A 27,034-nucleotide genomic window follows, 5' to 3' on the forward strand; every position below is an offset into this window, starting at 1 on the left:
TCGTAGGCGTCTCTGTGTCGGCGCTGTTCTAGAAAATATTATAGTACTTGATGGCATTAATAGAGGAAGTGGTTTTTTATGATCGTTTTTTTAAACAGCACCTCAACTATATTTCTCTGTTGTTTTTGTTTTTTTTTTACATCTTCCTTCACCCGGAGGGCCCATGTGTTACACTCTTGTTCAACAGCGAGTGTAATGTGTGCGTTTGTGATGTCTGAGAGCAAAGCATTGACAGACTCCATCCTCTGGTTTCCTGTACGAATGCAAATGTCATATCTCGGAAGAGATTGCGGTTTTCTTCTCTTATTCTATCTCAATCGGTTTATCGCTGGGTCAGAGAGGAAGATATATATTGGTCACCTTGATCGAATGTGTGCATTAAAGAGAGAGCACAGAGAGAGACTGGCTGGGCTGTTGTTAATATTAAAAACGTCCACGGCTTTTTATTTGCAAGTTTAGAGACCGCTCTTGGTCTCTGTTGGACGGGCGCTTGGAAAGGTAGATATTGGTTATTAGCATTTAAGCGTAGACCAGCTCCGTCCGTTTCTATCATTAATGCACAGACATTGTCTACGATAATATACAAAGCGACAGAAGGAACTTGAGGGAAAACACGTTGAAAAAAAAACATTTAAACATTTCCGACTTGCAAAACAGCCACCAGTACCAACGTCTTTGTACAAACTGACTGCGATTTTCCACCGAAGAAGGCGTATCGATACTTGAACAGAGGACGTGTGGGCTGAAAACCAACCAATTACGAGTTAAAACAAAACTTTTTTAGTCAGGCTAAAACGTTTTTTTTTTCTCCGTGAGTTTCTGGTGCTCGGGTCACGTCTTTAGGGAACCAGCTCCCGAGACTGTAAATCAAGTTTTGGATAGTACAGGCGACGGAAGTTTCCCTGGCTGTCACTGTGCAGGTAGGTGAGTTGCACATTGCTTCGCTCGGAGTGCTTGAAATCATTTCGGCTGTAGAGAAGTATATGTGTTCAACACCCGGGCAGCCTGTGGATGATTGAGTTTGCAGGTAGCGTGGTGTCCAGTGTAGGATGAGAAAAACAGTCGCTGTGCTGTCTGTAACGTTCAGTGGGGAAGACGGATACAGTGAGATCATTTGTTTCTTGCGGAGAGACTCGGGAACCATCCTCTGTCCCCAATCTTAGTGCTTCCAAGCACTGCGTTACTATGGACACGAATAATGCCTTCGTGAAAGAGGTTTCTTTCAAGACACTCCATACCGATTCTTACTGTGTACTGAAAGATCTTTCAACCTTTAATGGAGCTGGGGCCCCTTTCAATAAAGGTTTTAGACTCCTATGAGACTCCAGGTTGCTGGTTGACTGTCTTAGTTCAAAAGGCGCAGTGAGAGAAATGTGGGAGATTGTGGTTTAGCCAGTTATAATGGGTTCAGTCAGAAACCCACCTGCTTTTATTCGGAGAGAGGTCTTTTTCTGTTGAGTACCAAAACTCATCTGACCAGATACGTCGCTGTGCGAGAAAGAGCAGAAGTAGATTTATTTGTAGAGTTCAAAACGGTGAATACTTATGTAACCCCAACTGCCGCTTCTCGCATTTATCGATTTAATTTAGGCAAGGTAAACCAAGATGCAGGGCATGCGGCGAAGTAAAGTAACCTTTTCACATTTACTGAAACGTTTTAGCGTTTACTCCGCACAGCGCGCAGCACTCTTACGGGAACTGAGCGGGGGCATAAATTAAGAACAAGTGACCGGTACGAAAGAGCGAGTTAGGTCACAAAGGTTAGATGAAGAAGGAGGTGCAATGAAAGCAGATTTGGACAACGGTGATGCAAACGCGTCTTTTGGTCCCTTGTCCATGATTTGGGGGGTAAGTGGGACGCAACACTGGGGCCCTGGGGTGCCACCTCCTGTAAGTGGACTTTGTATGTTCTCCCCGTGTTCGCGTGGGTTTCCTCCCACAGTCCAAAGCCATACTGGTGGGTTAAATTGGCTTCTGGAAAAAATCGCCCCAGTTGTGTGCGTGACTCGTGCCCTGGGATGGATCGGTGACTTACTGCAGACCTACATATAACACATCTGCAAGTATTTCGTTTCTCTCTCTCTCGAGAAATTGAGCTGCCGTCAAACTAACAAGAGAGGGTTGAGGAAACAACCTTCGCTTTTTTTTTTTGTTGTCGTTTCGCCAGACGTACAGTAATTGCCACGTTACACGCTGTCTTTAAAGGGAACGTTAATTTGCCCATGCCCAAAATGTGGGTTAACCTGTTTAATCCCCTTAAAACAAATAACCGGTCCAATTAAGCCCTTTGAAGCTGAAATGAGAGTCAGATGGTGCTGTTCATGATACAGCCTCCAGCTCTTTTAGTTATGTCTTGCACTGTGTCTTCCTGAAATGAGCAACCATTAATGGCTAAATTAGCAAAGTGTAAAATAAACCATTATTTAGGGTTTCTTAGTGTTGGGACAAATCGCCTTGGTCAATACCAGTTTTTCACTAATGAATTGCAAACACATTGTAAATATAACTAGAGTACGGCACTGTGCCTTTGGCTGGGAGTTGATTAACTGAATAAAGAAATGACAGAGAAGGAATTTCTCTAGCTTCATCTGTTCCTCACGGCTCGGGCAGGTATTCGGAGATACGAACAGTTCTCCATGTGGATTTCAACACTGTCTGCATAAAACAGGTTGTAAGAAAGCAGTCAATACATTTTGATACAAACTGCTGTCACAAAACCAAGCTCCTCAGATGGCTACCCTTCAACATTCAGCTCCTGATTCTGCTTTCTGTTGATCTTATTAATACCCTGACTTTCGCTGGTGTTTTGATACTCATTTCAAAGCATGCTTAGGCAGGAGCACAGTACAAGCATTATAAATTCGATTCTCGGCCTTTGCTTTTTGAAATTACTGATCTCTCTCCTATTTTCTGTTTCATGATTGCCCATTGTTCAGCGCTAATGAGAATCGTACCATACTTTCCCATAACTGGGAGGCAGCGTGCAGTTTCCCCGCTGTGTTTTGGTTTCTGTATGACTGAGTGGCGTGTGCTATCTTGCTCAGCGCTGCAGAGCCTTGGTTTCTGTGGGGGCTCATTCTGCTCGGCCTGAACCACGGATCTCAGGGGTCGCTCGCCGTCCGTTCTGGCAGAAATCGTTCCCCCCCCCCGACCTCGCCGGGTGCTCCCCGGGGGTCCCCAGTCCGATGGGTGGCCTTTGAAGTGGCTTCGCAGGGTGTAGCGACGTCGGCGCCCGATGAGGATTTTGAACGCTGCGTGCTTAACCTGCTCTCTTCAAAGCCCCAAAGGAGGCTCCCTCACTTTAACCCACTGTGTGTGTGTGTGTGAACTTCCCTTGGAGGCTGGAAGTTAATAATCGGATTCTTCTGTCCTGAATTACCCCCAGAAAGGAACCTTCCCATAACTTGATCGCCAAGCAGTGGATTGGAAACCAGGCTTTACTAGCAATGTCTCCATACTAACTTTGCATCTTCTGTAGCTTTGTCCCTTCCATATCCCAGCAACGAGTGGCAGGAAAATGAAATCCTGGTCAACGAGCAGTGAATCGGGACTCTCACGCCCTCACGTTCTTTACCCCGCCTCTGTGTTCCTGTGTTTTCTCCAGAATGAGCGTGTCGTTCTCGGGATGATGGCCCTGCGTTTGCTGCCTCTCCTGGTCGTCCTAGCCGCTGCTGAAGTGTCCAGCCACGTGAGCCCAGGTTAGTGCTGTTGCGGTGAAGCGCAGAGAGCCCAGTGTCTCCGTGGGGCATCTCCCGGAGGAGTGGCAGTCTCTGTGAAAAATGAACTTCCACCCCTGTTGCCCCTGCTGTCCCTGCAACCGTTACAGCAGAGATAGCATTTGCTACCACTGAAACAGCTGCTATTGCTCCTATTGCAGCTGTCAACCTCATCTGCTGCCTCATCTGCTAAGTCTATAAATGCTTTTATATCAATGTTCCACCTCCTACCACTAACTATATTAGAAGCAAGACTAGTCAAAACAGTGCTTCTCCTGGTATTGCTCATACTGGTACTGGTAATCATGCATTGTAATTTAACCCTTTTACCAGGGTCATTGTTTTAGGTTTCACTTCAAGTTGCCTTACACTCCTTGTAAAAAAAAAAAAGGGCAGCCGAGGTGAATCATAGCCTCTATATAATTAATGCTCTGTAGCAACATGCAATCGATGCACGGTGACAACTTTGGAAAGCACAGGGGAAACAAAGTCGATGAATCTGAACAGTGGAAGAAAACCCTGCCAGAAGAGCAAAATTGGTGTAGAATTCAGGACGACTTATAAAGGACATTCCACCTGCTGCAGTTCAGCTCTTTATTTAGCTGAATAAGGTCCTGTAGACTGTGACATTTTTGAGCAGATGAGCATACAGTCTATACAGGTCACATTGAGCTAATGTATACTTGTGCCACATGCATGTCCTTTGATATCCGGTGTTGGCAAGACATGACATTTTTGGAAACACGGGAGACTGTTCTGGCTGTGACTGAGATATAAAAGCATGTAGAGATGCCCGGTGCTTTCGAACGCTGGTGTCTGCCTGCCCTGCCCCCTTGGAGGGCTTTTTCGTAATAATCTCAGTACTGGAAATGCCGCCACTGCTACCATGAAGCTTGCCAGCTGCGCCAGATAACCTAGCGGCCTTTCCAGAATGATGAGTACTTTCCCGGGGGAACTGTTCACAACCATCCCAAGACCTGGCCTTCATGAACATTCCCCAGATAATGCTTTTGTGCAAATGAGATCCCCGGGCCTGACTCTCACACTGAGGGGACCCCTACACCCCATACCATACCATCCTTGACTGCAAATGGCACCTGTGTCCCCCAAAAGCTCCCACAACCACAATCGCCCAGATTTCGCAACTGTTGCAATACCAGAACTGCAACATCTTCTTTTGCTGCTGCCATTCCCACCTGTAGTGCTGATACTACTTTGCAAACTGCTCAGATTGCAACTGCAACTACTCATGTTTCCACTATTGCTGGCCTAACGTACTCCACTTACAGGAGGGGACCACTTCGTCCTCTACTGAAGTCACCTGGGTGACACTCAGTAATCTCCTCTGCACCAGCAGTCCCGCTACCCTGCAGTTCAGGAGAGGAAATTGCTTCTCCTGCTGTATGATGGGGAATAGCAGGTGCCCAGTGGAATTTTACTGGGGCTCTGGAGTTGATACCCCTGCTCTTTAGAAGCGTGCCTGGGATCTTTAAAGACCAAGTATTCACGACTTTGGTCTGAGGTCCCTGAACCTTATTTCCACTGGTGTCCTTGATTCATTGGCAGTCCTGAAGGCTCCTGTGGGGTAGGTTTGTCTCTACCTTCTGGAGTTTTACAGTCAATCAAACCCAGGTCCAAATTTCATGGGGAAAAAAGTGACACTTCTGAATGTTTTTTTTTTCCCCCCAATTTGAAATGATTTTCGATTTTGGATGACTTGATGGAGCAGGCCATTTCCTGAGAAACCGAAAGCACTGTTACATTCAGAGCTTGACCGATAAGATATCACAAGGGCGTTTAATAAATGCACGCAGTATCGGACTACGCCTTTCTCCTGCCCCAGTTTTTATGGCCTTTTGTGTTCTTGTCTCAGCTGTCCCCAGTCTGACGTGCACGAACGATTACATCAACAATATATCCTGTGAGTGGAGGAGCTCAGAAGCATACAGCAATACCTCCTGCAGAGTTCATCTTGTAAGGTAGGAGTATGCCATTAGGGTGTGCCGTTCCCTTTGTGCCCACAGCGGTGTAATTGATATGTCTTTATGATAGTTTTTGTGGGCTATTTGTATGATAATGTGGCATCAGTCTTCTTTTATATTTAAAACCTGATTTGCTTGGCCTTCTCGGTGCTCTCCTGTATTTCTCCTGTAGGGTTACTGGCAGTAGGTTGACAGCAGGTGTTCAGCAAAAGAGGGAAAATTGACCAATTTACCCCTGGAATCTGTTAGTGGCGACATTTGTCTGTCTGAATTTGGGTAGTGCTGTGTTCTACAGTATATGACACTAAACCAGGTGTCTCCAAGCTTTTCCTAGGGAGACCCAATCTAGCTAGTCTTATCGGTCACCCTAAATAAGGGGTCTCCGTCCCCGGTTCTGGAGATCACTTCACCCTCATTGCAGATCAGTTACAAAAGGAATATTCTTCTGTTTTAGCATTACCTTCAGCTTCATTACACTGACTTTTGCTACACATTCTTCTTCTTTTTATCAGATCAACACAGCAATTGGATCTGGAAAAGGAATTAAAAGAGGTTCTGCTGGGATGACTTTGTGAATTCTGCTGGTTTATGTTGAAAACTATGTAAAAACAAGAGACTGATCTGAATTTTTTTGTTTCAAAAGGAGAAAGCAATTCCAGTGCGATCTCATCGCATCAGATGAACCAACCGTTTGCAGTTGTAGCATCCAGGTTACAAAAAATGCAAATGTAAGATCCTTAACATTTTTCTCAGCATATGCAATGGAATAATAGAAAGTTGGGGGTTTTAATCGCTTCTTACACAATATAGTGGATGTGCAACATACCCTCTGCACTGCATGGAAGCCTCACATATTGGATTACAATGTGAGCAGAGTTTGGCAGCAAATTCCAGTACTACGATAACTTAGTTTCCCTTAAATTCCATTTCGAGGAGTATGAAATGAGTATAGCCTGAATTTGTTCTCCAGATCATCACAGATGTTACAATATAAGTTACAAGAAGATAATGCTACTCATGGGGTCTTGGACATTCAGTTTAAAGTCAATTGACCATCCAACATCAACAGATTGCTCTCCCAGGGACTGGAACTAAACACTTGTATTCACATGACCAAGCTAATAAATAATATGTTAGGCCTTCAGATAAGCATTGTATATCCACATGCATGCACATCTACCATAGATACAGACTCTGTAGCAGGTGGTACACCAGATTCTGATACATAAACTAATGCTGTAACCATCTCCCTTTCACAGACCCAGTCATTTACATCTGTAGATGAATGTGATATTGAGGTGAGGTGTGGTGACTCCAAAGAACCTGCTGCTAAAATAAAGGACTTTAAACCTTCCGAAAATGGTAATTATTTATCTTGTGTATATGACACAGAAATAGAAAAGATATTATTGTACATGTCCTCCAAAATGTATGTCTGTAAATGGAGTGATGGGTATGTTAGGAAGTGCTGTTAACTCTAGTCGATTATAAAAAAGGAGCACCTTTTGAAAATAAGATGCTAAACCCTTTAACAACAACTACTTTCTGCTACTATAACTTTATCCTGCCACCTGTAGTGGCAGCAGTAGTGGCCATAACGCTAATCTTAAAACACTGCATGAAAAAATCATTAGGTTTTGTACACCACTACTACTGGTGCTACAGCTTCTACCACAAATAATACTGCTGTTTAATATAAAACTACTAAGAACTGCAGCGCTATCTCACAGACTCTTAAGCTTTCCTCTCGTGCTGTGCTTCACAGTGAGGATGAGACCACCAGACGCACCAATCATTGTGAACTCCACTGTGTCCTGGGGTGCTGGTGAACGGGTTTCTCGGCTTATATACGAATATGAATTTCAGATCAAATACAAACGTGCTGATCAAACGTGGGAGGTGAGTGTGACACAATGTGAAAGGAAGATGACCAGTGACAGAGTGTGTGCTCATGTTCATTTCTAGTTAGTGTGCCACTGTCAATAGCACTATGGGTGTTTAACAGTCAGTCCAGTATTGTCCTCTTCCTTAGTGCCAGTGTCTTTGTTTAATAGTAGGCCAGTGTAAAGAGCACTATGGGTGTTTAACAGTCAGTCCAGTATTGTCCTCTTCCTTAGTGCCAGTGTCTTTGTTTAATAGTAGGCCAGTGTAAAGAGCAGTATGGGTGTTTAACAGTCAGTCCAGTATGTTGCTCTTCCTTAGTGGCAGTGTCAATGTCTTTGTTTAACAGTATGCCATTGTAAAGAGCAGTATGGGTGTTCAATAGTCAGTCAGTGTGTTTCTAATCCAGAGTGTCAGTGTCTGAATCTTTGTGCAACATTGTCTCAGTGTCGGCATGTTCCTGATCCGGTTTGTCACTGTCAGTATCTTTGTATAACAGTGTGTCATTCTCAGTATGTTCTTCAGGCAATGTGTCAGTGTCAATATGTGTGTGTAATGATGACTCACAGTATGTTGTTCGAGAACAGAATGTTCTCTTTCCAGAGTGTTAGTGTGGCTGCACCAGTATCAGATTGCTATTGACCTCATTCCTGAACAGTTCCCAACACAGCAGTAATGACCTCCAATGTCATGGGAACAGGAGAGCTGAAGCTCCTCTTGGTTTTTATCAAGTATTTGTAAAGACATTTGCACCTCTAACACAAATGGTGCATGAGAGAAAGCATCTTGAAAATGGAGTGGGATGGAAAGGTATTGTACTGTATACTATGGAATAGTATTTGTACCACACTGTGACACAGTACATTGCTGTTTTGGGGGAGTACTAATTACTAGTCGTTTAGGGATTTCACTGATTGCACCAATTCAGAATATGGAGATGTTAAAGAAAAGTTTGAAACAGTTCCAGTAAACCACTCAACTTCAGCAACCTTAAACTACGGGACATGGATGCTGGGAATTATTTCATTTGGGGGTTTGTGTCAAGAGAAAGCTTGCTGATGTTCTTGCTCCTGTGTGTTCTAGGAGGCAGAGTCCAGGGTGGTTGTGAACAAGGAGAATTCGACCCAGTTGAATGAGAACATGCTGGAGAAGGGTGCACTGTATCAGGTCAAGGTCAGGGTCCGTCCAGCTGCAAAGGGTCCACTGAAAGGAGTGTGGAGCCACTGGAGTCCTGTCTCTGAGTGGACATCCACTGTTGGCATCGTCAAGCCCGGTATGTTCCCTGTCATTGCCCCTTACACTAGCTTCATTGCTTCACTTTGATAAGCAGATATCTTACACTAGGGATATCGATCTGACTGGATAAGTCATGAACATTTTAAGCTTTTAAATTTGTGTTTGTGTCAATGTGTCTGCCCTGCGATGGACTAGCGTCCTGTCCAAGGTGTATCCTGCCTTGTGCCCTATGCTTGCCCGGATAGGCACCGGTTCTCTTATGATCCTTAATTGGATGAAACAGTTAGAACAAGGATGGATGAATAAAATAAGGGCTGCAAATTCGTCATGTTCGTAATGAGCTCTCTTCTGAAACATCACCACAGTAACACCTGAATAACCCGTGGCTGCTCCTTTTATTGGTGAAGACAACTTGGTAACAAGTAAGATAACAGATAATGATCCGTAGGGAGGCTGTTTCCATATCTTAGACACTTCAGCTCATTATGCCAGAGCTCATCATATAATGGCATTAAGAGAACAAGAGGGCATAGAACACTGGTCCATCACAGGGATTACGCCCAGGAATTTATACAACTAGGTGGACTGAAGCAACTGGGGTACAGTATTTGACTTCTGAACAAAATGAGGGCCTGCAGCAGGGACGTGAACCCACTAACCACTAGTTATGGGTTCAGAGACTTTCCCACTACATGATGTTGCCCCCAGATTCCTAAAAAAAACAAGTGACAAGTGCATTGCTTGTGAGTGAGTGAGAAGTGTGATATTTATATGCCAGTGAGCAGAAATGCATGAAATTACAGTTCTACCTCCTACTGGACATTTGTCTTAATGTCATTATTGTTTCAGCATCTTTAAAAGGAGTATATTTATATGAAATGTTTGATGCATGATACAAAAGCAGTTCCCCTATTTTGGGATCTGGAGAAAAGTGACACCTTTTCAACCTTTTAAGCTAATAGCTTGACCGATAAAGAGGTGCCATCTTGTTGCGAGGAAGCGTCCCTCCCAGGTTTCATACTCCAACATCTGAGGGAAAAGGTATTCATCTGGGTGCTCAAGCTAATCAAATCGAGGGAGGCCTTCTAAATTCTGACATTGCGGATTATTTTTTTATTACATAAACAGAATTGGGAGTAAATCCCTTACGCCTGGACTCAACAACTCCTGTGCCCACAAGGGGGACATCACGAGCAAAGTGTATAGACGGGCAGCTCCAACCTGCCACCTCTCGAGTCATTAATCTCTTGACCCGCTAGGAGCTGGGGTGCATCTGGGGTGCAGTGGCCCCGGAAAGCTCTGGCCTCACTGGTATTGCCAGTATGGGACCCAGGCTGAGACATGCAGCCTGGATCATAAAGCTCGAACCTGGGTTCGCAGCAAGCCTCGTTGCTGGCTGAGCCATTCTGGTGTGAGGAGGGAGTTTATGACGTTTTAGAACTGAACGCATCTTCATTCAAGGGGGTGCTGCAGCCGATACCCCTGCTCCTTTCAAGGAAGGGCTGGGTGAGACCCTCAGATCAAGTGGCCACCGCTCGCTCGTAACCTTTCTTCTGTTCTCTTGAAGTAAAACAACAGAATTCCTGTACATTTCCTCATCCGATGCCTGTGCTTCCATCAGCAGTAAAACGCGCCTACAACCCGGGCTCAAACGACAAGGAGATCATGGACATCACTTTAGCAGTGGCGATTCCAGCAGTGATAGCAGTTTTCCTGACCATCTGTATTTGTGGAATTTGGAGCCCTAAATGGTGAGAACCCGGCCGTCGAGGAGATGTGGGACATGGGATGACAGGAGTGTTCAAATGTTCTGAATTTCCTTTCTAATTAAACCTAACCCTTTGTACGGAAAATAGGGTCCGGCTTGGTAAAAGCTAAATGACAGGGCAGGACTGTTTCAAAGCTGTCCTGAAGTTCTTGCGATGGTAGTTACAGATTTAAACAGCCTTCTGCCTGCTTGAGGGAGCTGCCTCTGCATGTGGCTGAGATTTTCCTTTCCCTTCTGTTTTTCAGGTCCTATAAGTGCCTTCATGTCCCCGATCCCTCGAAGTACTTTGACCCTCTGAACTCTGTCCACGGCGGAAACTTCCAGGTAAGGCGACCTGCACCTTACTTTGGTACAGCTGATACTGTAACCATTCATCAGCTAGAAAGGTGTGCTTTAGGTATGGGATGGGATAGGATGGAATGAGATGTCGTAGGATTGGAATAATGGGATGGGATGGAATGAAATGGGATTGATGAATGGGATGAGTTAATGGGATAGGATAGGATGGAATTGGGTGGATGAATGGAATGAGATGGATGGGAGGGAATGGGATAGGATAGGATGGGTGGAATGGGATAGAAGGATAGGATGGATGAATATGATGGAATGGGATAGGATAAGATGGAATTGGGTGGATGAGTGGGATAGAAGAGATGGATGGGAGGGAATGGGATAGGATAGGATGGGTGGAATGGGATAGAAGGATAGGATGGATGAATATGATGGAATGGGATAGGATAGGATGGAATTGGGTGGATGAGTGGGATAGAATAGATGGAATCCAATGGAATGATTTCCTATATTATTCTCTACAGTTTCCTCAATGAGTGTGTTACTGAATCCTTTACCTTATGTTGGTTAGTGAGCTAGGCCCTAAAACATAATTAAAACACACCTTCTCCCCGTTTACGGAAAGCACAGAAGCGTTGCTGAACCTTGAAAATCGAAAGGTATCTCTGACGTCAGACTCTGTGGTTGACCTTTAACAAAACCTGCACAGAAACAAAATGAACAGCAAACCATTCAGGCAAAAGGCTGGCTTTTTATCTCACTGTTTATTTGATGTAATTTGAGGGAATGGAGTTGTTCTCACTGCCTCATTTAAAAAAAAATCAAGGGACAAAACCCCCCATGCTTATGACTTTGCCATTTTACAGACATGCAAAAAAAGAGAAAAGTGTGAAAAATTTGAAGTACTTTTTTGCTTTCTCAAGGAAGTGCTTTCAACCACACGAAAAGCCCCGCAGTGTGTTCCACAGGGAAACGCCTTCTGAAAAGAGCCTTTGTGTGGTTTCTGTATTGTGCTGAGTCCCCCTCCCCACACACACCCACACACACACACTCACACACACACGGCCTGCTCCTGGCCCAGCTTGATGGCATCATGAGTGCAAGTTAAAGACAGCGAGAGACAAGGGAAGGATAGCACCAGCAGGGAAAGGCGAGGGAAAGAAGGTTCAGAGATGGAGAGGAGGGAGAAGAGCAGAAGGAAAAAGCACGTTTATGAAAACAACAAGTGGATGAATGGATGACTAGAGGGGGGGATGAATGGATGGAGGGATAAACAGAGCACTGCCTTCTTTTTGAGCAGGATGTGGGTTCTCCTCATGCCTGAGAAAAAACGCGGCACAAATGAGTCTTTTCACACCCACTTGAGATGCACTGAAATCTCACGCTCGGGCAATCCCTGTAGTGTCATGTTTGCTCTTGCTAAATGCAATCTGTTGTTTGATGGTGAAATTGTCTGCAAGTGAATCAATCGCAGTGATCATTATTCACCATAATCTTCAAACCCCTGTAAAACGGGAAGCTTGTTTACATTCCCCCTTTGATTCCAAGTATCTAACACGGAAATGTTGCATTTGCTAACATGCATACTGATGTGTAGTTGCCATGAATGACGAATTAGGTAATCCAGTTAGCCATTCCCCTTTTCCCGCAACCAATCAGAACAGTTGACCAATGTCTTTGATGTAAATGGAAAAGAAAACGTTTTTTCATTCATTATCAGTTAATATTACTTGTTCTGACATCACTACATAAACAGTAGTTAATAACAACCGTCAGATGTCAGCGCCTTAGGGTTAGACCTGCACCGTTAGGGTTTTACGCCTGGCAATAATTACTAGCAGTTGTGAATTCATGGTCACGGATTGCAGCACATTACCCCAAATTTACACTTTCCAGTGTTTCACTGGAATATGTGTTTTCCAGCAGAACCCAACATGGGGACTTGGGGAAAAAAAAAACAGCTATGATGACAGTTCTCTGATCTACGTCTTAATACTTGGATGTCAGGTGATAGAGAGCACTTCCAGAAATTAAAACCTTAAATATGGAGTTGGCTAAGATAGGTGTAAAATCCAGAAAAATGGTTGCTTGCAAATAAACCCATCCTCTTTAGTACGGTTGTGCTACGTGTTTTTTTTTTAATTTCTTAGTCCTAGACTGCTTGGACAATCAAGAAGATGTGGCAGCTCATTTTTGTCTTGATAGTATTCTCTATCATGCACGGGCAATTGTCAAGTAACTTTCATCTTGCACGTGCATATGTGGTGTATATATACCGTATGGTTATGTGCGAGACACCGAAACATGCAACTGTGGTGCGATTTAGGAAAATGAAACATTTTCAACAAGCTTTGGTGGCAGGCTTATGCAGACGGACAGTCCATTTTTGAAACGAGTCGCGTGTTACTTTTTACGTTTGTTAGATGAATTCATTTTTCAGTTAGCAAATATTGCAAGGGGTTCCCCAGGGGCTTGATTTGGAAACCATTCCGCCGGTCTGTTCAGAATGAAACATCGGGTACAGAGCTAGAAGGCACCTGAACTCTGGGGAAGTACCTTTGGATTTTTGGGTGAGCCTGCGCATTAAAAAGTTGTTTTCCTTTCTGTCTCAGAAATGGCTGAGCCCCACTTTCTCCCCCGAATCCTTTGACACCCTCAACTCGGAGCCCGTTTCGCCCGTGGAAGTGTTCGAGGCCAAGGACACCACCAGCCTCTTCAAGAAGGCCTACCCCAGCCTGCAGGAGCACTGGGACAGCAGCGGCCAGTCCTCCTGCTTCTCCAACATGGGTTACTTCTACTCCAAGCACCCCAGCTCGTACGAGATCGAGTCCTGCTCCGTCTACTTCAGCTACCAGCCGGCGGAGTTCGACAGCGAGGAAGGAGGCAGCGGCGACGGCGGGGACACCCCCATTCAAACCAGCTCTTCCTACGAGCGGCTGGATCCTTCCTCGCGCGAGCAATCCGATCCCGAGCATCCCGATTCGGGCTGCGGCATGGAAAGAGGGGAAGAAGGCGACCAGGAGACGGAGGACGGGAGAGAGGGAGGAGAAGAAGCCAATCCTTCGCTTTTGGGGCCCGGTTGTCCTCCGCCTCCTTTCAACCCAGCTTTTCTTCCTGCCTTCCCCCCTCCCTTTCGCCTGCCAGGAAGTCACCCCCAGCTCCTGGCTCACCCCCCATTCCCCTTCCCCCTGCCTGGCTTCGACTTCCGAGCCTTCGGCAGCGGACAGGCGCTGGACAGTGCCCTTTCCAAAGCCTCTTCAGCTCTGATCCAGCCCTCCGGAGGCGGCTATCTGTCCGTGAAGGATGTCCAGAACCGATACTGCAACAAGTCCATTTGAAACCAGGAAGCTTGGAAGGACATTTCGGATTCAAGTGCGGCGCGACGTCTTTTGTCCAACCCGACCCCCCCCCCCCCAACCCTTCTTGTTTTGATTGGTTCAAATCCCAGCCGCGCGTAGTGGCGGCCAGGATGACTCGCGGCCAAGCTAACTTGCGCAAGGGAAGGAATGTAAAGCAAACTCGAACATTGGCGATCTCGGGGCACGATCTCCCACACCGGATCCTGGAGAGCCCTCGTGCCTTCTGGGTTTTGCCTGCTTTGCTTCAGGAACACCAAAGTATAGGATTAACCTGTCGATTATTAACTTGGTCTTGAGTCCCAGATTGATCAGGCCTATTCAGTCACAGGAATGGTCCAGGACCTTATTGGTAGAACAGAAACCTGTAGGTCTGAGGTCACAGCAACTCACTGCACCTCAAACACAGTCATGCACATCCAAACAGAGAGGGTGTGCTAAGAATGAAGTCTTACCGATTTCTTTTTTTCATGATTACATGTTTTCCAAGCTTGGTTTCTTTCGGGAGTAATAAACACCAGTCCCTGCCAAAATACAGGGGTGTATCTGATACTCCAATTTTGAATGAAATCAAGCATATAGTGGGAATTTTGGGGCAGGTGTTCACTTTTTGAGCATAGGCTTGTACTTTTGCAGAGTTACGAGGCAGTGCCTTGTCTCCTTTTCCAAGCCACTGACTGGTTTATGAAAAGGTACTTGCTGCAGGGGCTTATTTCTATTTCAGTTGATTGTGTCGATGACATAGTCCAAGCCAGGACAAGTAGTAAGTGGACTCCCAGCATTTAACCCCACGTTTCACAGCACCTGGTCTGTGGATCTGCACCAGTCCCTGCTGTGACCTTAAGTAACATTACCAATAAAACTGTATTCTTGTTCTGGACCATATTTTCACCTACACAGTCTTCAAAGGATGAGAGCTGGTCTCTGGTGCAAAAAAAGGATTGAGAAACTCTGATTCATCTACTCTCTCAATAGGCACCATCACTGGCAGAACCAGTCTCTACTCTGAGAGTAGGTGGGGAATGAGAGTGTATTCTGCCCTAAAGTGGACGCAGGAACGTCTCCTAATCCCCAAAATCTCTACTTCTCTCTAAAGGAAGCCCTTCTCTGCACAGACAGCACAACGAAGTGTGTACAAGCACAGGTCGCTGGTCCTGATTCTCTGCTCAAGGTTTCTTGTGCCGAACAAATAAAGAACTGCCTGAAGTTTCAGGTCATGCTGTCTTGAAACATCATACACAGCAATGTGCAGGGAGAATGATTGCCTACTCTTTGTGAAATGGCTAATGACGACAATGAAACAGTGGTCTAAAGTGATCTTTGCTGATTTTGTTTCCCTTCTGGTAGCAGCTGTCATTTATAAACTGGCCAGAATGGCGTGAGCAAAAAGACTGTGCCGTCACATACCTGCAGAACAGAAAGTTCTGTACTCAGTGTTTCCATTCTGTACTGCTTTAACCTGTCAAGGCCTGACAACACAAATGCTTGACAACTGCACTTTTAAAGTTTCACCAGTTTTCCTCTACACTATCGGTTTCACCATGTGTTCTGCACTCCACAAAGAGAGCTGTATGACAGCAGATACTTACAAAGTGTGTGTGAGACACCCCTCTTCTGGTAAATTATGGTATTGTCATACTCTGCTGTGCATTGCTGAAGAGAATCATGGGACAGGTGCAGACACGACAGGAACAGCAGAACAGTACAAACCTTCATAAAGGGTACCACCGACAAATGGTTTTGTCTCTTGCCCTTTTAGTATTGAGGGGTCCATTTTTAATAGCCATCGCTAGCTGACTGTGTATTTATTTCTTTATTGTTATCATTATTTTATTTAGGAAGCATGCCGAGGTCATCAAACAAGACTACCTACCAAATATGGACACCATCTTATAAGCTATTTTGTGTTCTGGCTGTCTGGAGAATCTTCTTAGGCAGAGGCTTCTTCCAAGAACAGTACAACAAGCCATTGAGCAATCTTGCATCTGACTATTTACAGGAAGCCTCCTGACATTTCTTTCACTCAACACTTAGCAATTATCCAGACCAGGGGCAGTGCGTACGAAATGAATGGGATGCTGCTGCTGTTCACCAAGAAGAAATAAACAGCAGGATGTAGCAAGTACAGTTTTTTCAAGCGTTCAAAGTGCAGGACAATTTGAGTCTCTATGAATTTTGTTAGACTTCACATTGAGTTTGGGCCTTTCATGCCATCTGCTGGTCCAGCACATTTCTATACTGGTTGTATGAGAAGAAATACTGCTATCTGGTCTCCAATACTTTAAAAAAAAACTAAAGGCTAATGCTTTGGTACCTCAGACTGTTAATTTCTCCAAAGAACAAGTCTTCTGGCCTGGCTCTGACGCCGTTGTCTTGTTATCTCGTGTCAGTGTTATCACCATATCTCGACAGGTTCTCCTGTCTTTTTTTTTATCGTTTTGTTTTATGAGGCTTACTAGCTCCACTTTTGAGAAAGAAGATTGGGCTCTCTTTTTTTTAATGTGAGAAAGACTTTATTGTGGTTGGCCCCGAAACCTGCAGTGCAAAGAAACCAAAAGTAAAAACAGTGCAGTCAATGTCTAGGTATCGCGTGTTTTTGTTTTTCAAATGTATAATTTCGTTATGATTTCTATTTCTGTTGATTCAGTTGTTGTCTGGATTTTTAATCATATATGACTGGCTTAGGCACTAGCATCTTAGAAAGTGTTTAAAGTGCATTTCTGTTTAGTGGCCAAAAACAAGGCTAGTATAGTATACAGTACGTTATTTATGATTTCTGTATATTTTTACTGATATGATTAATAATAATGTTTGGTTGGTATCGTTAATAGCTCACCACCAAATGTCATTAAGTAGAATTTGGAATGAAGTGTTTGCTGTTACTTTTATGTACCTAAGTACATACAGTATTACAATATTTGAAGCAATCCCCAAGCACACACCTGGGTACACAAAAGTAACTACTGAGTCAACAAAAAAAACATAAGAAGATGTCTTTCCAATGTAGAGGAAACCCATGTAATGTAGCTGTAGTCCGATATAATGCTGTCACAGCATCTTTCAGATTGCTCTGGGTTTAATGTTTTGTTAATAAGTTTAAAGTTCATAAAGTTTTGAAAAAAGGTGACAGAGCTTTGCTAACCTTCAGGGGCTTATCAGGCATTTAAATTGAACAGATTTTTGAGTGATTGCAACATTTTTCTGTAGCAGATCTTAATAGGATGCCATTCAAAGTGTATTGCAAACGAGAGAATTGGCTCTAATTTGTTTATTTGTGCATCAAATACACTAAAGCCAATGCCCCTTGATTGTGGTTAAGTAAATTTGTATTCAATTTTTTTCTTTGCATATCTCTGTTGTTTATTAGGAGTAAAATGAATCATTCATAATAGTGTTAAGAGTATTATTTGCTCTTTGGAAGGTTTACGCTTCCTATCATGAAACAGGTAGAAAACATTGAATTGCAGTTGAATGACAAAATTCACTTCAGTTGTAACTTCTGGTGGAAACAAAATCACTCCGAAAATGACATTTTTTCTATTTGCATGTACTTGTATAAGAACAGAAATAAAAACCATGCTGCTAGTTTAAATATAAGGACTTGCTCACTGACAGCTGTATTCGTAATAAAGTATTTTTATTGAAGGCTTGTTCGTGTGTTTTTGTTCAATGGCCATGTGAACTATAGCTTTGCCGCATCATGTGTCTGTTAACAACAGACACAACCACGTGAGAGGTTTAATTACAAATTGTGGAACTGAAAACTGATTGTAATGGGAATACAATTTCAGCACAGCTGCTGTTCTAAAGATTATATGGTACTAATGTGAAATCACTCATCAACAATTCAAATGAATGAACTTGTTCAAAATTTCATGATTTGATACAGGTACATAGTGTATCGGGATAGTGTTGTTGGGATGGGATTTCACAGCAGAAGAGTGAAATTAGGTTTTCTAAATGCGTGGAAGCCTCCATATAGGGTCAATGAACTCTGTCCTTAATCGGCATCTACAGCAATTCACAAACACAGAGAAACCTGTCAATTTTTCAGAATATAAATTTTACAATGTCAGCGATTAGGGCTATTACAGCTATCAACACATCTGCTAAAGGGGAAGGTGGCGATTTATTTTTTCAATTTACACACGATTGACAAGTCTCGTTCCTCCTCTGAAATTTAACTGCTGGTTTTAAAGAAATGCACGTGCCATCACTACTCACTGAATGCCACCGTTTTAAACCAGTGTTGTAAATGCCAGTACCACAACACAAATCTAAAAACCCGATTTGCAATTCAGCTAAAAAAAAATAGCTTCAATTTCAATTTCAGCAAACAATGATGTTCTGTTTGTATTTTAGCTCTGATTGAGACTTTGTTTTTTGCTTAACTGATGAATTAGCAAGAAACGTACTGCTTAAGAAAACCTGGGCTACCCCTAGGATTGTCATACTCACTCTTGCCCAAGTCCAGGGCATTCCTAATACAACAAGTGGATCTACTAATCAGGCAATTAGTTGAATTAGCGGAATTTTTGATTGGGAAAAACTCCAATGCTTTGTCGGTCAGGAAAATATCAAAAACAGTTTCAGTGCAAGCTTGTCTTTCTTAGGTCAGCCTGAGACATGTCTACAAAGTGCATGGTCCTGTGTTCTACATGCTTTAAATTCTCCAGTGTACAACAGGTGGATCAGGCTGTTACCACCTGCTGTGGAAGAAGATCTGTTCCACCTGCCCGCATTCAGCTCAGGGCCACCTGTGCATTGCTAGAACGCTCAGTCTGAGTAATTCACTGCTCGTCTCAGGGTTCTTATCGTTCACACCTCTATGCTCTGACCCACAATTTCTGGATTTCCCCTGCACTGCTTTCAGCGCTTCCCTGGCTTTGGACTTGCTAACTTCCTGGGTTCTGCCTATGGATCTCCGTTTGGTCCTTTTCCTTGTGTTCCCTGGTTTCGACCTTCAGCCTGCCTTTGGATTACAGCTCCGGACTGTGTTTTGTTTTTCCCTGCTTCTCACCTGGCTGACATCTTCCCTTTGCCATCATCTGGATCCTGCCGTTAGTCTCCAATCGCTACATCATACTGTATTGTAAGTACCACAATTACCATAAAAATTGTAAGATATCGCAGGGAGGAGCTGGGATAGAGCAACAGTGGGTACTTTCTATGCAAGTGTACAAAGCAACAACTAATACTTCTTTTATATTACAGAAGCTGATGGGACGACAGGTCAATGTGTGTCCCTTCTTGTTAGGAGATACTTGAGATACATTGAAATATGTGCTTAAACACAGTTTTGCAGACATCCTTCTCAGTATGGGAAAAACACATCAGTCCATCTAAGAATAGGCTGATTTATCAGGCAAGATAGACACAGCTGTCCAGTTTCTCTTGTGAAATAAAAATGGCATTGAGGGGTGTTTTCATCAGATTCCTCATCAAACCACTGTGGTGCATTTTTTAAAAAGCGAACAAGCATTTCTCTCAGGAGAGATTCAAAGGTATTAGTGAATCTAATGAGTGCAGTGAGTAAGAATGAACATCAGTTCTCTCCCTCTACCTCTTTGGACGCGGCATTTCAAATCTTTTATACACTGTACATACTGTATTTCCAGATTTGTCATTTAGATGCCCACGTCTCTGACTGAGGAAAATGTCCCCCGCTGTTTACTTTGGCAAAACTGCAAGAAGGCTGGATGAAGATCAGGGAGCATGTCAGAGCAGAGAGGATCACTAGTCTCTCCAAGCCGATAATTCCCCATTTCACTTCTGGTGGCCACGGTCGGCTCCTACTCCAGAAAGACAACCAAAGCCAAGATTAACCTTCACCTTGGATCACACCTTCCCCCTTCTCTCCACGACAGGCTAATGTCTTTTTCAATCCTCTCCGTTCATTTAGAGAATTCATTTTTCACACCTCTCCCACAGAACCCCCCTTCCTGTGAGGACTCTTCATCAGCGACGGTCTGTGCTCATTCCGTCTTTCGCTTCATATTCCAGACACTGTTCTGGACATGACAGAACGTGGCCACATTGTGACGCTCCATAATGATGCTGGCAGAATGTAGCCCATGACCTCATGCACATTGCAGTTAAATAAAGGCTGCTTGATCTTTTGGGTAAGAATATCTGTGTGCAACAGCCTTTAATGGATCATAGAACTATTACTGACATAAATGCAACAGGATGTTGGTATTTCCTTTCCAGTTCAGTTTCTGAGAACCACTGTGGGTTCAGTTACTATTAATGATAAATTTATACTTTTCTGTCTGACATTTTTTTTCTGTAAAACCCTGTACCTTGTCAGCTAGAAATAGGCCTAAAGAAGTTTCACTGCAGCCTTGTCTTTATTACAGTACCTCCCCTAGACACATTTACAAAATGCACTGTCCTATTTTCTACATTCATTTAAATTCTCCAATGTATATTGGTATCTATACATATTTTTCATAATCTATGATGTTCGATAGCTGAGTAGTAATATGTAGCTGATCTGTCCAACACAAACCTGAGTTTTAAATGACACTATCAATGCTTACATTCTATTAGGGCCAATGTTTGGAAAGATGACTCATTCCTGCTTATTCAAAAATCACATTAAGTAGTGGAAAATAAGGCATTATGTGACTGTGGTAGAGGGGTTCATACTTAAAGGAAGCACCTTGTGAATCAGTGTAGACAGCAATCCTGATACCGTTTTGTTCTGAAGTGCAATTTGCAATACCCACTTCCACAGGAATTTGGGAACACAGCCCAAGAAGCCCAAGAAGGTTTTGGGGTTGAATGGGTCAGTGGAGGACAGTCCTTACGCGCTCGCTTTCTTTTCTTCAATATTACGAATTATTTTATACTTTCTACCCACCAATCTGGCATCGCCTGCAGGTTCGTACCTTGGTTCACCCCCACACCTGGAAGTAACAAGGGCCTGTGCGCTCATTCTTCCACCACACCTATTTCTCTAAGTCATTTGCCATTTGACATACTGTACTGTGACATCAACAGTGACCTACAGGAGAGTCAGACTGGATTGGAAGAGGAGAACAGCTCTGATGATGTCACTGGGGTGGGGCTAGAGCATGTGTAGGCAGGCCCAGCTAACTGAAACTTCCCCCACCATGGAGGAAAACAGCCACTTATGGTTCTGATTGGTGTACACTGGACTGAACAATACCCCAGTCTAAATTTGGCAAGCCTAGCCCACTGTCTGAGGGGGCACATTTACTGATTCGGCCCCTCAGGAGCCACAGGCGTTTACTCCAGATGAAGATGGCCAAGCCATGGCAAAGTCATAGCAGCAGAATCTAGAGGTACCTTATAATCTACACTTTTATCTTTTTTCTACAAAAAATAATGCTTTTCACAACTTTCAGTATAGGTAACTTTAGGGCAGGGAGTGGAGGGGTAGTCCTGAATCAGAAGGCAAAGAAAAGGAAAGAACTGATGAGAAGGAAAGAACCTTTTCAAGCTCACTGCCTTATTAGGCTGTGAAAGACAGTGCCAGTGTCTGGCGTGCAACAGGAAGCCTGATTTTTCTTTTAAAGAGTAAGCTTGTTAAAGGAAACTGTTGCTTTCATGTGGGTTGATTTATGTTTCCTCCTTGCCTACAGCCCCACGAAAGGAGAGCTCGAAAAGGCAGCTGGTGGAGGCGTGGGGATGGGGGCGGTGGATCAGAATTGGCAGTTCCAAAAACAAAATCCCAATACCAGCGAGTGAGAAATCAAGCCTACTGGAGCGTGAAACCCAGCTTACAGGACAGGACCACTCAGCGCAGCACCGAAACACTGAAACCGGTTGGCTTCGACTCCACCTGTCCATCTGTGCTGCAGGTTTTGCTGGAATGGTCTGCTAGGAGGGTGTGACTGAACCAGCCACATAACAGAACTTAACTGCAGAACAGAACAGGAGCTGACGGGGTCAACATGAGGAAGCAGGGAAGGTGAGCAAAGCTCCAGCCCACCATTCATCCTCCATTTCTGCCTGGAATGGATGTGCCCTGGAACATCTTACAGCTTGCAGAACCACTGCCGGCTTTGTCAAGTCATACAGGCTGGGCAATGTATAAGCCTGGCCTAAATCTGGGCTAGGAGACTAGTCAACTTTAGAGCAGTCTCCAAGCAGTGGTGCTAAGGTGGTACAATGGACTTGAAGCTGCACGTGATTGACCTCCCGGCCTGATGGGCACTGTGATCTCCAGTGACATCACCGAGAGGTGCCTCCATTGTCCTTTATGAGGCATTTGACCCTGCTGTTGCTGATGTGGGCTTTGGCAAGGGTTGGCATGTGGTCTGCATCACTTTTCTGCTGGAACACGGGCAGCAGCAATGAGCCAGGGTACCGACAGTGTTGACTGAAGACTGAAGAGTAGAAAACGAAAATGATCAGTTCCAATTCCCTGTTATGTGCAATTCTCTGCTCTCGGAGACAACTGAATTACTGTATTGTGTGTGTGTGGGCCGGGGAGTCCCAGTTATTACAACTGTTCAAACGGTAGCCATTCACAAAGTAATCAATTGCAGAACACCTTTAGGTGAGGACACGGTCTCTGATCACCACCATTTACAACAACAGTGTGACTGACAGAAAGGTCACACAACTTTGGGTGTATCTACTGTAAGTGTATTGCCACATGTCAGAGTGAAAATAATTCAGGCTGGTGCTCCATATGAATCCAGACAGCACTGTAGTAGCAGTAAAATGATGAAGCTAATAAACAGGAGACCACTAGATCACTCGATCTCATCCCTACAGTTCTTGAAAGTTCTTAGGACGTCTCCTTCTGAATGGTGACCACAGTGAATGTGTATCATATGCCAGGATTTCATTGTGCTCCAATTGTCCTATGTTTGTATGATTTACAATGCCTACATACGACAAACTGTGTTTTTAACATGAGTTAGTTTTCAGCTCTGTGCTGTGTTTTCATCCTTATATCAAGAACAACTTTTTTTCAGCTCTTTCAGTACTGATGTTTGAAAGACATCTTAAAAACTCCAGAGATACCTCAGGCCTCCAGATTCAAGACCAGGCACCTCTGCTCTAAATCAAATCTCACCAAAATCTTCAATGTTGTACCAGAAGTTACCTTCCTCTATACTCTACGTCTTTGAAACTATATCCTTCTATGCCATCGGGTTTATCAGCACTGGTATAATAGTTTTCAAGTGAATTCGACCTCAATGATAGAACTTGATGGGGAAAATGGATGTAAATCCTTTCCCAGAATTGCTTTTCTGTGAAACTGACCCAGATACTATTTTACTAGTCAGCAACAATGAGAGAATCCCTTTTCCCAGCTTGTCCTTATACCAATGTCAACAGGAGATGCATAAACCTTTCACTCCAATGACCTTTCACCAGCTCATCTTTACCAACCATGAAACAATTCTTTATTCTTGGTACTCTGAATGTGCTTGGACTTTTTAAGGGCTTTCAGGCTGCTAGTTTCGTGTCATTGAAACTTGACCGTCCTTTCTCTTCTACCAACCAGTCCACGGTTCCATTCTCAGTCTACCCCGATAGCATAACACGACTCGGCGCTGTTGCGGTTTTTAGATGAGAGAGAGGAATAACACCATGGGAGCGCGATCACGCCTCTCGCCGGAAACAAGTCAGAAAAATGCATAGACAAATAAAAAAAAAAAACATTTTTGATCGGTAAAATCCCCGTTGGTTCGTAGCATTGAACCAGAACGGCGAGATCACGCTTTCTGCCTCTTTCTGAGAAGACTGCGCCGTTGTGACCAATAGGGTCAATAGAGGGCGCAAGAAAAAGAGTTTGAACTAGTAGCTGTTACTGGGGTTTCTTTCGAGTCTGTGTCGGATTGACTTGCGCATTCATTATAGGATGTTTTTATAGAAACTGCTTAGGTATACAATGAAGCTATTTCTGTACATAAACTAGTTTTCCGTTATTCTCTTCAAGAAATTAAGCCTGGAACTTACTTTTAAGATAAAGCAGTTTGTCTTTTTTTTTCGTATTATTTTTTAGATGCAAAATTAATCGCGATGAAAGGTGCGAGTATCCTTTTGAGTTATAACTTTGAACCTGGAGAATCCTGGTTTTGGTTCAGCACGTCCTATATACCAATTCAAGACAACGGCACGTCCTCTAAAATTCTTTATTTCTTCCCTCGTTATATTTTCACAGTTCATGTTACAACTGAGTAATATGGAAACGAGAAAGGACATAATTAAGGAAATTAGTCCAGACGACATTAAGTTAAACAAGGTTGTCGGAGAACATGAGACAAATTCTCCTTCCAGACGTGGAGTTTGGTAATTTCAGTTTGTGTCTCGCAATTTGTCTGACTTGTTTCAGACGAGAGACGTGATCACGTTACCATGGTGTTATTCCTCTCCCTCATCCGGGATATCTACTCAGCTAGATGTCTAAAGAAGTCCAGGTCCATTCTCAAGGAGCCCAGTCATCCCAGTCACAAACTGTTTTCCCTCCTACCGTCCGGTAAACGGTACCGAAGCATTCGGTCCAGGTCCAACAGATCACGGAACAGCTTCTACCTCCGGGCAATAAGACTGCTAAACAGCCAACCTGCAGCTCCTTCAGCAAATCACCAGTAATGGCTACATGGACATACAGTTTTCACTGTACTATGCATACTGCACTACTTGTATATATCGCATACACCATAGACACATAGCAGCTCTATTTATATTGCGTTTTGTCAGAGTTTATTTTATTAAATTTCTATTACATTATTATCTATTATTATGCAACCTTGTTCTGTAACCTTCATTTTGTGATTTTAAACCCCCCGGCGAGCTCGTAGAAAAGACATTTCATTGCCAGCAACTACTGCTGCACGCTGTATTGTTGTGCGTTTGATCAATAAACTTTGATTTGATTCGATGTCCTTATTCTGGCTGTGACAGCAGCTGAAGCCGACGAAGCACCGAGCTGTCGTTTTCAGAGCGACAGTCTGCTGTCCCCTAGCGCTGTACTGAAGGAAGTGGTCTCGCATTTTGTTTTCCATTTTCTCGCCTTTCTCCAGGGTTGACAAAGAGAAAGCACGGGCGGCCGGGAGCTGTCGTTGTGAAATAGAAACCGGGAGATTTCTTCTAGGTAAAGAAACTTACGTCACATCGAGACGAATGGATTAGCTGTGGAAGTTTACGAGATTTTCCACAGGGCTCGTTTACTGTAAAGAGTCTGAACAGATTTACCTCAGAAGAAAAACACACGAGAGCTGAAATAATCGTTCTATGACAACCTGACAGAACCATGCGCCAGATTTCTAGCAGCGATACTCAGACTTGTAGCTTTAAAAATGAATCCCTTTACAGATTTTCACAATTTTGATCCAATTATGTCATCGAGACACCATTGCGTATGAATCAAAGTTCGTCATGCTTGTCTAGTAATAAAATATACTTAGGTTGTGCTCAAACAAGGTAGAACATGTGTATCCCAAAACCAAGAGCGAAGAAAAAATATTTCAAGAAACAATCGTGTAATCCTGAACTACTATTCTCAAATGGATTTAAATGCATTTTTAAAACAGAAAAAGTGATGTACTCCTTTTATGACCATAAATTAACATTTGTTGTTTGCTACACTTTTTCTCAGGGCGATCGAATCCATATTTGACTCCACTGTTCGTTAATTAAAACAATCGAATTAAAGAAACGAGGACAAGTTTGGAAATTAAGAGCGAAACTGAGGTCTGAAAACGGAAACGCTTATTTAGCGTGTGCAAGGTATACAAGAAGTCTTGGGTTACTGCCGTAGCTTTCATTATAGTGTGAAAACGCACTTTGTGGGATCCTTCAAAAGCGCCTGGAAACGATTTTGAGATTTATTTCCTACTACTTAGCACCTTCTAAGACCCTTCTCGAAGGAGAACCTGACAAATGTTCTTGTTTTTCAAGCTACTAAAATATTTTTTTAAAATACAGTTTTCACTCTGTATTTTAGATGTGAATAAAATGGTTCTCCGGGGAAAGATTTAAGAACGAGAAAATCGTATTATTTTATTTACCTTGTCATTTCTTGATCAATTCCGCCACTGTTGTCATTTTGTATCTTGGGTCTGTAATTTCAGTTCGGACGGAGCAAACAACACGCGACTGTTGATCAATTATCGTCTTAACGATTGTTAATCAGCTGTGAGCCTGGTCAGTACCTGGATGGGAGGCCTCCTGGGAAAAACTAAGGTTGCTGCTGGAAGAGGTGTTAGTGGGGCCAGCAGGGGGCGCTCATGCTGCAGTCTGTGCCGCAGACTGTGTGTCCCAGTCACTATACTATAAAAATGTATATGTAATGTATATCGGATGAGAGGTAAAACCGAGGTCCCGATTCCATGTGGTCATTAAAAACCCCAGGGCGTTTCTCAAAAACAGTAGGGATGTACCCCGGGCCTTCACCAGTTATGGCCTCCTAACAATCCCCATCTCTGAACTGGCTTCATTACTCTGCTCTCCTCCCCACTGAGAGCTGGTGTCTGGGGGAGCGGACTGGCGCATCATCCAAGTGGGGCTGCACACTGGTGGTGGTGGAGGGGATCCCCATTACCTGTACAGCGCTGTGAGTGAAGTGTCCAGAAAAGCGCTATATAAGTGTAAATTATCATTATTATTATTCCTCCCTCCCAGAACATTTTCTTTTGATTAGCCAGATTTCCCCAACTTTATCACCGAGCAGTCATGAGTTAAAGAAAAACTCTCTTTGCCTTTAAATCCAATTGAGCATAGTGGTTAATTGCCCAGGTGTCGTATCCAAATTAGTATGCCCAGGACATCTGTACCCCCACCCCCTCTCCTTAAAGCGCATGCGTCACACAGAGC

The 27,034-nt window shown here is 43.7% G+C and overlaps 1 protein-coding gene across 7 annotated transcripts in view; it reads left to right on the top strand.

The window, feature by feature from the left end:
* The window catches only part of LOC102688112 (interleukin-2 receptor subunit beta), a 51,081-nt gene extending 33,206 nt beyond the window's left edge, over positions 1 to 17,875 (top strand). For 4 of the 7 annotated variants that reach the window (XM_069196523.1, XM_069196524.1, XM_069196528.1 and 1 more), the window contains 9 exons: positions 3,605 to 3,698; positions 5,590 to 5,695; positions 6,342 to 6,426; positions 6,958 to 7,060; positions 7,464 to 7,597; positions 8,663 to 8,852; positions 10,437 to 10,566; positions 10,829 to 10,907; positions 13,487 to 17,875. In XM_069196523.1, the coding sequence (XP_069052624.1) occupies positions 3,605 to 3,698; positions 5,590 to 5,695; positions 6,342 to 6,426; positions 6,958 to 7,060; positions 7,464 to 7,597; positions 8,663 to 8,852; positions 10,437 to 10,566; positions 10,829 to 10,907; positions 13,487 to 14,212 (1,647 nt within the window). In that variant the 3' untranslated portion in view covers positions 14,213 to 17,875. Of the gene's footprint in view, positions 1 to 72; positions 925 to 3,604; positions 3,699 to 5,589; positions 5,696 to 6,341; positions 6,427 to 6,957; positions 7,061 to 7,463; positions 7,598 to 8,662; positions 8,853 to 10,436; positions 10,567 to 10,828; positions 10,908 to 13,486 lie in introns of those variants that run through there. The other 3 variants (XM_069196530.1, XM_069196529.1, XM_069196526.1) reach the window with 3 other exon arrangements.
* The last annotated feature ends 9,159 nt before the right edge of the window (positions 17,876 to 27,034 follow it).

This window comes from Lepisosteus oculatus, chromosome 12, assembly GCF_040954835.1.
Source record: "Lepisosteus oculatus isolate fLepOcu1 chromosome 12, fLepOcu1.hap2, whole genome shotgun sequence".
NCBI lineage: Eukaryota > Metazoa > Chordata > Actinopteri > Semionotiformes > Lepisosteidae > Lepisosteus > Lepisosteus oculatus.